The sequence below is a fragment of the Leptosomus discolor genome, chromosome 4 (genome assembly GCF_034619465.1).
Source record: "Leptosomus discolor isolate bLepDis1 chromosome 4, bLepDis1.hap2, whole genome shotgun sequence".
In the NCBI taxonomy this organism is placed as follows: domain Eukaryota; kingdom Metazoa; phylum Chordata; class Aves; order Leptosomiformes; family Leptosomidae; genus Leptosomus; species Leptosomus discolor.
This window is the reverse complement of record NC_141394.1, coordinates 30817523-30830631: the sequence shown is the minus strand read 5'-3', so window position 1 is coordinate 30830631 and position 13109 is coordinate 30817523. Positions and strand designations below refer to the sequence as shown.

General features: G+C 40.9%; 1 protein-coding gene across 1 annotated transcript in view; it reads left to right on the top strand.

The window, feature by feature from the left end:
• Positions 1 to 328: 328 nt before the first annotated feature.
• Positions 329 to 13109, top strand: part of SMARCAD1 (SNF2 related chromatin remodeling ATPase with DExD box 1) — a 46505-nt gene continuing 33724 nt past the window's right edge. The window contains exons 1-2 of the mRNA XM_086464800.1: positions 329 to 533; positions 10993 to 11167. Of these exons, the coding sequence (XP_086320926.1) occupies positions 329 to 533; positions 10993 to 11167 (380 nt within the window). The remainder of the gene's footprint in view (positions 534 to 10992; positions 11168 to 13109) is intronic.

The following is a 13109-nucleotide window of genomic DNA, read 5'->3' as shown; positions in this document are numbered from 1 at the left end:
GCGGCCCGCCGGTATCGGCCCTGGTGGGCGGTAGGTGAGTGGGGGGCCCGTCGCCGGGCTGTGGGGGGTGCCGGCCGCCGTGGGCGGAGGAGGGAGGCCGGGGGCGCGGGAGGAAGGCGGTGGGCAGGGGCGGCAGGTGCCTCCCCGGCGTCTGACAGCGCCGTTGGCCTCCCGTTTCCGTGGGAACGGGGCCGCGCTCGGGAGCCGGCGTTTTTGTGAGCTGCACCTGATGAGCCTGCAGCCTCTTCCCTCTCCCTGCCTTTTCCTACAGAAACTGCCCGGTCGAGCCTGTCTCCTGTCCCGCCGGCAGGAGCGATAGGTTGCGAGCATGAGTCTCTACAACTTGGACCGGTTTCGCTTTGAGAGGAAGAGGAAAATCGCGGAGCAGGAGGACGCTCTGCACCCTTCGGCAGCCCAGGCGCAGGCAGCTCATTCTGCTGCAGTGGGTCGTGCTGCTGGAGGGGATGAGGATGAAGCTACAGACGAAAGCAACGGGCCAGCTATCTCTGTCACATCCGAAGCTGGGGTAACTGGTGAGTCAGGTGTTTTGCGTGTAGCATAAGAACAGTGTAAGTATTTCACATCTAGAAATAAAATAATTGTTGTCCTTGGGTTCCCCCCCCCCGCCCCTTTGCTTGTTTTACGGATGTGCTTCTATGTGCGCACATATTTCACAGCAATTTCCACAAAAATATCCTTATTTGTAATGGTGCTTGCTCTAACAACCTTTGCATTTACAGTCAGGTCGGAAACTTTCTGGTAACTAAAGCTGAAACAGTTTTTTTTCAGTTGAGTAAACAGACTACAGTTTCAATGTTCAAAGTATGTTATGCTTTCCTAATTATTAATTATCTTTACTGATACTTATTTTACACTAACATAGTATTTCAGGGTTTTCTAAAGGAAAAAACCAACCCTTTTACTTGTCCAATAAATGCAACACAACGTAGATTTAACTTTTTCTCTAGAATCCAAGGCTAATGCAATGTGGGATATCATAGATAAAACTGGGAAGGAAGAAAACAGTTTCTTTTTGGTCAGGCCTGGTTTCGTAAAGAACTGAGAAACCTGCTGCTGATTCTCACAAGCTGATTGTGTTAATAGGTTTGTAGCAGTGTTTGTCCTTTTCTGTGACAGTAGGTTGAGTTTTTATGGAAATGTGAAAAACTTGCTTGTGTAGTAATTTATTAGTTTGACAGGTATGCTATAGATCTGCTGTTTCTGTTTGGTTTCATCAGTTAATACTAATAAACTGTAACAACTGTCAGCTGCATTATGTTCACCATGTAGCTTTTCTGTTACTGAAGGAGTAAGAATGGAAGAGCAAAAATTGTTTGTTGCTGATTATTTCATGCATTTCGGACATTCCATGTAACTTCTGATACAGATGTCAAGATACAAGTGTTATTAGAGAGATCAGACAGACTTTGACTATGCATTTAGTCAGTAATGGAGCAACAATATCAGTTGATGGTGTTAAACTACATTTGTTTTGCATACAACTTTCCCTTGGTGGAAGGCAGTTTATCATAGTACCTTATCTATGCGATAACAGAGAACCTTTCATGTACAAGGAGGAGTTCCTCTTTTAAAGGTGAGCCAAATCAGTATTATAGTTGATTGATATTTACTATTCCATTAATTTTGGTTTTGTGCAGGTTGACTGTTTTCAGTTGACTGGAATGCTCTGATGTTTACATTAGTAAATATTGGTCAGTGCTTTATGTTTTAAAAAAAGATATAAAACCTTTCTAAGTCTTGGCATGAGAGTTGCCAGCTTGCAGTTAAGTAGCCTGTCCTCTGGCAGGAAGGATGTTTTGGTGTCAGGGAGAACTTAACATAAGAAGCAAGCAACTGTTAGTTGTGGCTTCTGTGTGTGCGCTTTGTAATGGATTGTATGAAAAAACTGGCACTTTGAGGAAGTGCACTTTGGACAGGTGTCGTCTTCCTGTTTGTGGTAAGTCACTGTCTTGTGTGGTGTAGGAGTTACTGAATGCAGGTAGCCTTCTTGAACTGTGAACATAGGTGTGAGGTAATGGATGGTGCTGCTTGCTTTGTGGCTTATTTGTCTTTGTGATTTTTTTTTAAAATATTTTTTCCTTTAATCAACCCATGGATCTGACTTTGCCAGTGGAAGCATGTAGGTAGACTGTTAACTGTCAAGGCCAACAAACTTTGGAGTTGCTTGTTTTTAAAAATACTGGTCTCCTTTGGCTTATATTCTACAGTGGTAGGACTGAGGAGGAGAAGGGGTGTAATATCTAATTTAGAGGCATGAGTATGAGTTTAGGTATTGATCATTAGATTGGATATAAGGAAGAAGTTCTTCACTGTGAGACGCTAGAACAGGTTGCCCAGAGAAGCTGTGGCTGCCACCTCCCTGGCAGTGTTCAAGGTCAGGCTGGATGGGGCTTTGAGCAACATGGTCTGGTGGAAGGTGTCCCTGCCCGTGGCAGGGGGGTTGGAACTAAATGGTCTTTAAGGTCCTTTCCAACCCAAACCATGCTGTGATTCATCTTTCACAGCTGTTGTTTAAAGAAGATGGAGTGCTTTGGTGACTTCTTTTCACTTATTTGCATATCGTTGTTATGTAACCTATTTAAAGGAAATTAACAATTTTAAATATCAAACACTTTCTGCATCTATTGAAGTCAACTGAAAATAAAACACTCAAATTTTGTCTGCAGGATATGAGACACTTAAATATAAAAGAGGAAACTAGATTTGATTCGCAGATGCCTGTCCTCCTTAGTTTCTTAGTGACAGGAAGACACAGAAGTTGTCTTGCTTTAGTTCAAATGAAAGAGACAGGTATTTGATTGTCTTTTCTTGTATTATTGTGGAAAAGGTACAGAGATGACCAGCTAATGGTACTGTATGTCTCTCTACTGCTAAGTACATAAGTCAAAGTATTCAGTTGTTTTGTCCAAGAAGCAGTTTACACCACATTAACTAAAAATAACTTGCCCTAATGCTCAGTAAATCATCTGAGGACAACAATTATTTGTATTTTTTCTCAAGGCAAACACCGTGGATGCACAAAATACTGGTGCGTGAAACTGGGGAAATAAGAGGGAAATGTTAATTATTTCACTTACAGAAACAAAAAGATTAAATAGCTGTGGCTTTTTTTGTCCTGTTTCATTTGGTACCGTGCAGTCATACTGTGCATGTAAAAATAATTTTAAAATCAGACATTTTCCTTCAGGAAAACAAACAGTTCAGTGTAATTTCCTGGGGGTTTCTTTAGATTTCTGTTTTGTCAGCTGTCCTGAAATATATGTCTAACGAAAAGATTATTTTAATTTCATTAATCTTGGAGAAAACAGTGAGATGATATCTATTGTGTTATGAAGCATCATTGTCTTTTTAGCTAATTTTTTTTGCTTTGTTTTCCCAGAACAAACTGGTATTGTTAGATTGCTCTGTACCCAGGGTAGGTAGATGTGTATGTAATGCTGCTTGTTGCTTTGTATTGAACATGTGTGCCTTACACTTTAATAAGCAATTTGTAGTATGATGGCCAGAAGAATTGGTTGTCTTTATACACTTGTGTGTATAAAGTGTCTTTATACACTTGCAGTGACTTTGCAGCCAAGTTGTAGGAGGTAACTCAGAATATCACGTCACTGAAGGGTAGAAACCAGCTACGGGGACAGTTACGAAATTTTAATTTTTAATGGGATTATTAGAGTTGTAGGAGTGGAGCAGAAGTGAATTAGAACTGTACAAATTAGAATAATTACAGTCACGAATTTCAAAGTGAGATTTGTATTCAAAAAGCATGCTTACAAAAGCTTCAACAATGATTTGGAAAAGAAGTTGTAGATGAAATGAAACTGCTATATATAATCCTGTTATTGAAGGTTGATTTTGTTGATACCCTCTCTGTACTACTCAAATATTTAACCCAAATGACTGCAGTTTCAGGTTACAACATTGAGACTGTTGCATCATTCACTTGCCCTGGAACTGCTTTTTTTTTTTTTTGTTCTCACCTGTTGTCATTTTCTTTATGATGTGAAGAACTCATGTCTTTTGCTTATGTCACAGTTTGTAGAGTATAATTGTACTTAAAGTGTATCTGGAAAAAAGTAATGACTTTGGTACGTAGTGAACTTTTCTGAGGAATCCTGGGAAGATATGTTGAAGTAATCATAATTTTAAAATGGTCTCTTTAAGAAGCACTTTAGAGTATCACTGATATTTAGGATTATTTTAGCAAATGAAAAAGACTTTCCTTTGAAAATGGAATATTAATTAGCTTGTGGACTTGAGCAGCATGCATTTGATGCCGCTTTTGTTAACTTATGTGGAAATTATTTTCCACTTAACGATGTTTGTTGTGCGGCGTTAGTAAATGTGGTAAGTCTCTTTAAGTATTGCCACAGTTTTGTTTTTATTTAGGAGAGAAGAGGCTGGCTTTCTTTTGAGTGTGAAGTGTGGTTTGTGTAGGAGATTATATTTAGGAATGTATTACGGCTCTGCACTAGGTATATGCTTCCTGAAAGACTGTAGTGAGTATGATTAAAAAAAAAAATTGTTTTCGAGGCAGAATTTTTTCAAGAGCCATTGAAGCTGTGTTCGCTGACTAAACTACAAAGTATTTGCTCTAACATTATGAAAAGTTACATTTGAGTACCTCCATCCGTAAATTAACACCGTCTCCGTATAATCGTAGACAGTTTGATCCAGTTCTCTCCATTCTCATGGAGTCTCTTTGTATGATATCAAAAATCAGTTGTTGTTGGGTTTTGGCTTTGTCATCTATGTCTCCAGTTAGAGATACTCCTGTGTTTTCATATTTCTGACCTTGGAGTCAAACACTGGTCTTATGATTGCAGACATTCCTTAATAGTCCTTTTTAATCGCCTGTAATCAGGAAATTCTGCCTCCAATAGTTACATGTTGTGACAGTAACTGTTTAATCTGTTACTACCCTACAAGGTTATAATTTGTTTTAAACATGAGGACTTCTTATTACGTATGTGATTTCTGCTCTCCCCCCCCCCCCCCCCCCCCCCATTAATAACGGATTCTGTTCAGTGGAATAGGTGGAGGAGGGAAAGAAGGAAATAGTGCTTTTTTGAGAGGGAGAACACTTTTTTTCCCCAGGAATTCAGCATTTCATGGATATAGGAGTTAGGAGTTGTCATGAAGACTGGACAGTGATTGCTATTTAAAGGAAAAATAAAATGAGAAGTCATCAAATGAAACAGTAAATACTTTTTTTTAATTTAAATATAAAACTCTTCCAAGGTTTCTGTTGTAAAGAAAAAAATATTTTTAAGACCATGTTATTTTTGTAAACTTTCCTTGTGGGTTTTTTTTGGTTTTTAAATCCAATAAGATGCTTCCTAGCAAAGCTATCTTCTGCATGTCACACTACTTGCAGGAGGAATATGTTTGGAATATAGTCTAACCTACAAGTCAAAGATCATGAAAACTGGCTTCATTGATTCTGTTAATTCAGTAGAGATGTAGACTTCTCATGTTTCGTATAGATCTGTTTTGGTATTTCCATCCACGTCTTTTTATGCGTCTCTTATTTCTGTCCTATTGTGATAGCCCTTGCTTGGTGTCTTGATTTGAAAGACAGGTGTCTGCTGAGGAAGGCAGGAGCCTCCCTTGAAATGGAAAATGCAACCCCCTTCCCTCCAAATTATTATAATTTTGAAATTAAGGGGCCTTCAGGCAAAGTTATGGGGAATAGGAATAACAGTTCTTTACTAATATATATAATTTATATATATTATTTTATATATATTATATTATATATTATTATATATATGTAACACAAGGCAGGGAAAAAAAACAACCCACTGGTTTACACTGACAGAGTCAGAAACACAACCTGACACCCTGTTAGGGTGGCAGTAGCAGTCCGATAAGATGCTGGCTGCAGTCCTCCTGAAGTGATGGATGTAGTGCTGTTGAAGCAGCGATCTTGTAAAAGGGTCTGGTCTTCCTCCGAAGGTCCAGCGGTAGGTAGGTAGCTCTTGTCCTCTGGAACTCCAGTGGAGGAAAAAAACTCCTCTGGGAATCCAGTGGAAGAAGGCTGCTAGGGTGTTCGAGATCTCAGTTTATATTTAGCAGGGACTGCTTGGCTCCTTCCCCCCCGGGCGGAGCATCTCACAATGGGATGGGGAGTCCTGAGGCAGTTCCTTGATGGGCCATTAACAGGAGATAGTCCAGGAGCGAGTTACCGATGGGTCAGGCGATAAGGCATTGTTGTGTCCATTAACAGAAGATAGTCCAGAGGGGGGAGGCAGGGAGCACCGCCCCACCTGGTCTCAACAGCTCCTGAAGATGGTAATGGAATACTTTTTTTGGGCACATCTTACACTGTAACCTAGGACACTTGGCTAGACGAACTTTATAACCCTCGGAATTTTTCTGCTTTATTTTTCTTTGCTAGAGAGGAATTGCTGAAATACATTTGCCCCCATCTTTATGTTAAAATCTAATAAAAATGTTTGCCCGAAGGTCTCTCTTGCTTTTCTCCTGTATTCATCTTAAAACTTACAGGGTTTTCAGGTAAAGCAAAGCAACTGTGTCAAGGGCAGCATGTCTCCTTCCAAACATGTATAGATAGAGGAAGGTACTTTTTACTGCCAACATGTTGGTCTTGGTTGTAGGGAGGCCTGTATTGGGACAGAACGTGTATTGCTTCAGAACTAGTAATTTTCAGGCCTTCCTAAATTTATGTATGTATGGACTTTTCGAGATAACAAGATTACTTTACAAAATGAGACTTTAGCCTCTTCTAAAAATCTTTACCATAATCCTCTGTCATGTTTTGAAAGTGATAGAAAAGGTTTGGATTTTTATAACTCAATTTAATTTGAGGCTTTTTATCACAGACGAAGGAATTGGACACCAGGTAGCTTGTTTCTGCATCTGATTATCAGATGAATTTATTCTAGCCTCTTCTGTGTCTAGTCTGTGCTGGCAAATCAGCTTTGAAAACTGGCATTAACACTCCAGTAACTTGACTCAGCAAGTTTCTGCATTAGTGAATGGAGGCAGAAGAAACTACTTTTATTTCCAGCCAAAACTGTGGTTCCAGAGTTATTTCTCAGTTTCCAGCTGAGAAAGTACCATTGGTGTTTGGATTATAGGCATATTAGTTTTAAGAAAGGATTGATGCACTAGAGGGGAGAGGATGCCCGTGATGCTGTAGTTGCATTATGAGGATGTAAAATCCTTTTATATGAGGACTTACACTGACATTTGTATCATTAAAATTCAACTCTCCCTGGAGTTTTGTAGCTGACTTTCCTGTACCTTCCCTGGGTAGTTTTGTTCTGTTTTCTTATAATGATTCAAAGCTCTTTAGTGTAGGAAATGTGTGGAGATTTTTTTTTCACCCATCCACCGCACCACTTAAGAGTATATTACTCTCTGTCATTGTTCGCTGAGGCTTTCAATAAACCATGGCTATCCTCTCTCCAATTCTGGGGTCTCTTCTGCCTGGTCTCTCTTGGTCTGTGTTCTCAGCCATCTTCTTACAGTGTAAATCAGATGCTGTCGACAGTGGGGAGCTCCTGTTTCTTCAGTACCAGCTACATGGATGGGATTTCTTATGTCACGGCATGGCGTAAAAGGCTTGTTCTTTGCATAGAGGTGTGGGAGGGAGCCTAAATAATGCAATTGGAGGAGTGACACCTGCCCTGGCTTCTCCCAGGGCTGTCACAGAGGGCCGTCAGCCTTAGGAGTTGAGGGTGGTGCCTATCACTGTGATTCAACAGCAAGTCTATTGGGAGCACCGTTCAGACTGAAGGGGGTATGGGACTTACTCTGAGATGTGAGAGCTTTGTAGGTTCATACAAAACTTGCTGTGGGATATTTAAGGGCAGGAACCGGAGGTGGGGAAGGGGAGGGATCAGAGTGGTTTGAAGAGGAACAAGTGTGGGGAAAACAGGATAAGAGGATAACAGGAGTTGGTTACACATAGACAGGTCAGTATACTTGTGTGGCCATGCCCTGTTTGTCATCACCATAGTCAGTCCTGTTGCTTGTTAAAATCCTCTTCTAGCTACTTTCTTAGGTAGGGGAGTCTGTCCTGTGTGTGTGTAGGTCTAAGTGCCAGCAGCTGGAGTGAGGACCAGGGGGCACAGGAGCCCATGTGTCTGGGGTACCAGCAGCTGGAGGGACCAAAGTGAGTGTAAAATCAAGTGACAGCCAGCATGGGCTGTGGAGGCTTGCGTATCTGTGGTGCCACCCCCCTGCACAGCCCCTGTGGAGGGAATGGGGGTACCAGGGGACAAGCCAGCAAGCGAGGCAACCTGGGAAGCCAGGGAGGGACCACAGGGTCTGAGTCGCCCGTTTGTGCATGGGGCAGCCCAAGGTGAGGGGACCCAGTGCCAGCCACAGTGTAGAGGGTGGAGAGATCCACGGTGCGTGTGTCTGCGAGCCTCTGCAAGGAGGTCTGTGTCGACAACCAGAGTGGGGTGCAGGCCCTGGGGGCTCCTGTGCTGGTGCCAGCAAGTGAGGAGACTGAGGCTACCTCCTGGGTGCACTGGGTGTCTGAGGCCAGTGACTGGAAGGGTCCATGTTGTGTGGATGTGTTTGCTGCCAGGGGACCTTTGTCCTGATGAGCTAGGAGGGCAGCAGGAGGTGGCCGTTGTTTGTGTGGAGCAGAGGAGTGAGTGCAGGCTGCGTTGCGGCAGCAGCAGATAGGTGACTGGCAAGTTTTACCTTCTAGGAAGCAGATTCTTCTTTGGCACGAAAGAGAGACTAACCCCTTCTTATTAAACCTTGTCGGTAAGAAATATGGAAATGCTAGATTATAGAGGGGTTTAGATGGATATTAAAACATGTGTTTCTCTGCTGAAACAAGACAATTCTTATTTGTTATAACTAACTCTGACAGACTGTGATGTTCTTCCGTGAATTAAAAACTGAGATGATGATAATTACGTGCTTTTCCTTCTTCTTGCTTCTCTGTTTCCAAACTGATGGCCTAATGCCTGGTTAGAAGTGTGGTTCCTATTTTTGATAGGATTTTTCCTATGTGTAGCTAAGGTCATCTGAAGACTTAAGACTTCAGCAGTTGCTTTTATGAACTGTCGTTGAACGCTTATTTGCCTTTCCTCATGGATAGTCAAGAAGTTTGAGTTTCCTCACTCCCATCCCTTTAACCGATGTTAAACTCCATTTTCAAGTTCTTTTCTTCATTTTCAGTAATGTGCTGTGTGAAATTTGGTACTATATTTTTTTAGTTTATTTGGTACCTTTCAGTTTCAAAGCCAGTACCACCTGGTGGTGTCCCATGTCAGCAAATTGCTTGTACTCTTAGGATTTGTCTTTGTTTCCATTAAATGCTGCCACAGTGAGTTATTTTAAATTTATTTTCTGTAAGATTACTTTCATACAGAAAAAGTTCTCTGCAGCTATCACATTCTCTGCTCTATGCATTCTTACTCCTCTTTTCAGTTATATGCCCGCAGGGTCCATAATTTGTCTGGTCTTAAAATTACTCAGCTTACCAACTATTTTTTTCTTTCCAGCACTGGCTGTAAAAGTGGTGAATTGGTAGAAAAGAATGAAGTCTTGAATGTGGGGGCTGCTGCACTAGGTCAGGCGATGTACAGTTCTTGGCGCATACGTTTCTTGGCGCATACGTTTCGCATAACGCCCTGACTGTTTTTCTCCGATTACTGACTTGAAATAGCACACTTAAGAGGTAGCAATGCATACAAGGGTTTAGTTACAGATGCAGTTCTATTTAGTGCAGGTTTAAAGACAGAAGAGCTAGAAGCTGCACATTCAAATCCACATGTATCAACTAAAATTTTTTTTTTGCTTTTGTAAAGATGATAGTGGAATGGTTCTAGCCTCTGTAGCCACTGGATTGAACTATGTGTTTTACCTTGCCCAGGCTTATATGGGAGCATCAGAGTTTTAGTTAGAACCACCGTGAAATACACAATTCATGCAGTTAGAGCGTACTGTGCCTTATCTGCGTTTGGTGTTGTGCTGAAAGAGGGTGACAGGGCAAAGCCTAATAAAACATAGGCCTTTTGATTTTTATTTTATAGTGTTCTAGTCCTCTCTCCCCTTCAGGTCAAGACCTATTTTGTATGTCAGGTTTAGTGTGGGTTTCCCTGTGTGGTCATGTTTTCCCCATCTAGATACATGCATGGAGTTGGTTTCAGGTGTAGCTGACATTGGTGGACTTAGTCATGCATTATTCATGACTAATTCAGGAATTACATGAATAGACTGGCTGCTTATGCTTGTGGTTGTCTAACAATCATGTTCAGAACTGAAAAGTTAATAGGTGCTAATGCACGCATAGTGGGTCAATTTTGCAAGTGTCATTGATGGTGGTAGACGATTCATGAGATGTCTTCGGTGATGTATCCTGTATGTATAGATTCTGTATATCCTGATGCTTTGTATTTGACACAAAGCATCCTTCCGTATGCTGTTTCCTTGTTAAGAATCATCTGGAGCATAATGTGGAAAAGACTGGCTAAATAGATTATATCTCTACAGGCGTTGCAACTTACCTGTCAAGTTCCTCAGTGTAGATTCCTAGTTTTCTGCAGTGTAATGCTGATGTTCCCTTTCTGAAAAGCTGTAGAGACAAGCAGATCATAAATCAGCAATCAGATACACCAGTATGTGTCTGTCTGTGACCTGATCAGCCTGGAAGTAGTTCAGAGGATTTTGCTGATTATTAGTTTTTACAAAAATAAAAATGTATTTTTAAGTAGTTATTAACCTAGAAGACGTGATCTCTTAACCTTTGTAGTATAAAAATTGTTTGATGTAAGAAGGCTGAGCATCTTTTGCCAGTTAAGTTACCACTTTAAGGAATACAGCTTACAGGAATTTTCCATGCATAAGGATGTGAGTTCTGTTTAAATGATTGCTGTGTATAAAGAAGAAATCATAGCTAGCTTTTAGGAACAGATAAATGTTTGAAGTTTTAAGTAGTAAGTCATTGTCTCCTATTTTCTCCTATTGAAATGTCTTGCACAGAGTACTCCACCGTCCCAGAAACTCCTGAAGTCAAGATGGCAAAGAAACTATCTTATTTCAAGCGTCAAAGATGGGTACGGTTCTTAGATCTGTCTTCAGACAGCGATGATGAACCACCAAGAGACTTCAGTGCTGCAAAAGAAAACAGGGCTCCAAGGAGAAACGCAGTTGTAATGTATGCTTTAAGCCAGTTTTCTGTAATGTTTGTGCAACTTGATGTGATGTTCTACACTGAAATACTGAATTGAAAATTCAAGGCTAGGTTCTGGTTTACTGGCTTGTGATTTACCTGTCTCTAGCTAAACTTGAGTGGATTTCCAGGGAAGAAGAATCCCTGTCTTAAGCCATTTTCTCAGAGAAGCAGCTTCCAAGGGAGGAATTCTGTGATGTTGAATGATACGTGTGATCTTCATGATATGTTTGTGTATTTACCTCTCTGATATCTTTTTAATGGCACTTGAAAGCTTAACCATAAAATACTTGCTTTTTTTTTAGTTTTAAACTGTATTGGAGTTGATTTTTAGATTGTTTCATTTTTCTTTTTATGAAACCGTACTGGACAGGAAAGTAATTAGAGCTTCAGTGTGTAGTATAAGAGTTCTCAAGCTAAAGTTAAGTATTAGTTGCATGATGTTTTTGCTATGCTTAGTGAAATTTTTTTTTAATGATTTTGAAATTTAACTTTTTGAATAAGCTGGGGGAGAAGAGAGCAGTGTGCAAGAGTCACTTGTGTGGGTGCTAAAAAGGCAGCATTGAGAGTGCAGGAAAGACAAGATGTAGACAGAAATCTCGTGCAACCAGTTGGAATGGTTTAAAGAAACCCCTGCTATTCATTACCTGCTAGTTATATGTGTGTGTGACCAAAATGTGGTAATTGTCTGTGCCCCTTAAGTGTTCTTGTGCTAAGCAAAACAAGATGGCTTAACCTGCTTTTTTGACAGTCCGGCTGAACTAATCCGTGGAAAACTTTTATGGGAATAATAACCTTAACAGACATAGTCTCTTGTCAGATTTTCAGTCCTTACACGGAGTGTGGAGTTACTGGAGCTTGTCAGCAGAAATGAAATAATACATTTCCCTGCTGCTATTAACTGAAATTCTTGATTTATTTTTTTAAATGCATCTTCCCTGAAGTTTCAACTTAAGGCAGATGCTTGGTAAGAAAAAAAACTTAGTAGTAAGCAGAGTGAACTCCTGTCTATGGTTTAAGTTGTAGATTGTGCAAGGATACAGAGACGGCAAACTGGTTGCATGCGCCTAATTGGCTTGTGTGCAGTGCTGTATAAACATAGTTATACTGCTTCTGGGATCAACCCCCTTTGGAAGCGTTACAAGCGGTTTGTACCGTGTGGAGCCGACGCTAATAAGCCATGCAGGATCCAACTTGCACAGCCACAGCTTGCTGTTTCTATACTGTATTCCAATTACTGGGAGTGAGAGACGGACAGCAAAGTGGCTCCTTGTGGGATTGATAAACATTGTCTACATCCTCTTCTACTCTTCGTTATTCCTGTGTAGCCACTGGTCTCTTATGCACCAGGCACTCCAGAGCCTGACACTTTGGCATGGTGTGTTGGCTCAGGTGCTAATTGATGTGCACTGAACCCACTAAGCTGTCTCATAAGTGGCGTTCTGGTTGAGCTGATAAATTAATTGGGAGAGTGGCAGGAGTTAGCTTGGATCTGGCCAGGCTTATGAGCTCTGGCTTGTGCTGGAATTTAGCCTGGCTTTGCACAGAATCAAGTCAGTTGAGTGTCTTTGCACTGTGCATTTTAGTGCATGTGTTGCCTACTATTTGGAGGTTTTGTGAATTTTTTTATTTTTGTGGGGTATCCCAACCCTCGTTATCCTGAATAAGGGACAGAACAGAAAGCAGAAAGTTCAGAGCAGAAAGCATGTCTTTCCTAAAACAAAGTGTGCTTTAAGCTTCACTACCAGAGTCGCTGTCTGGACTTTGTTGGAAAAAAGCAGAACTCTTACACAAGGTTTTGTGGGTCAGAGTGATACTTGTTTAGTGGTTAAATGACTGTTCCTTCATGCTAGATAAGAATGTGATTATACAGAGAGGACAAGAGTTATGATGTGTGCAACTCTGGCTTTGTTGACAAATATCTAGA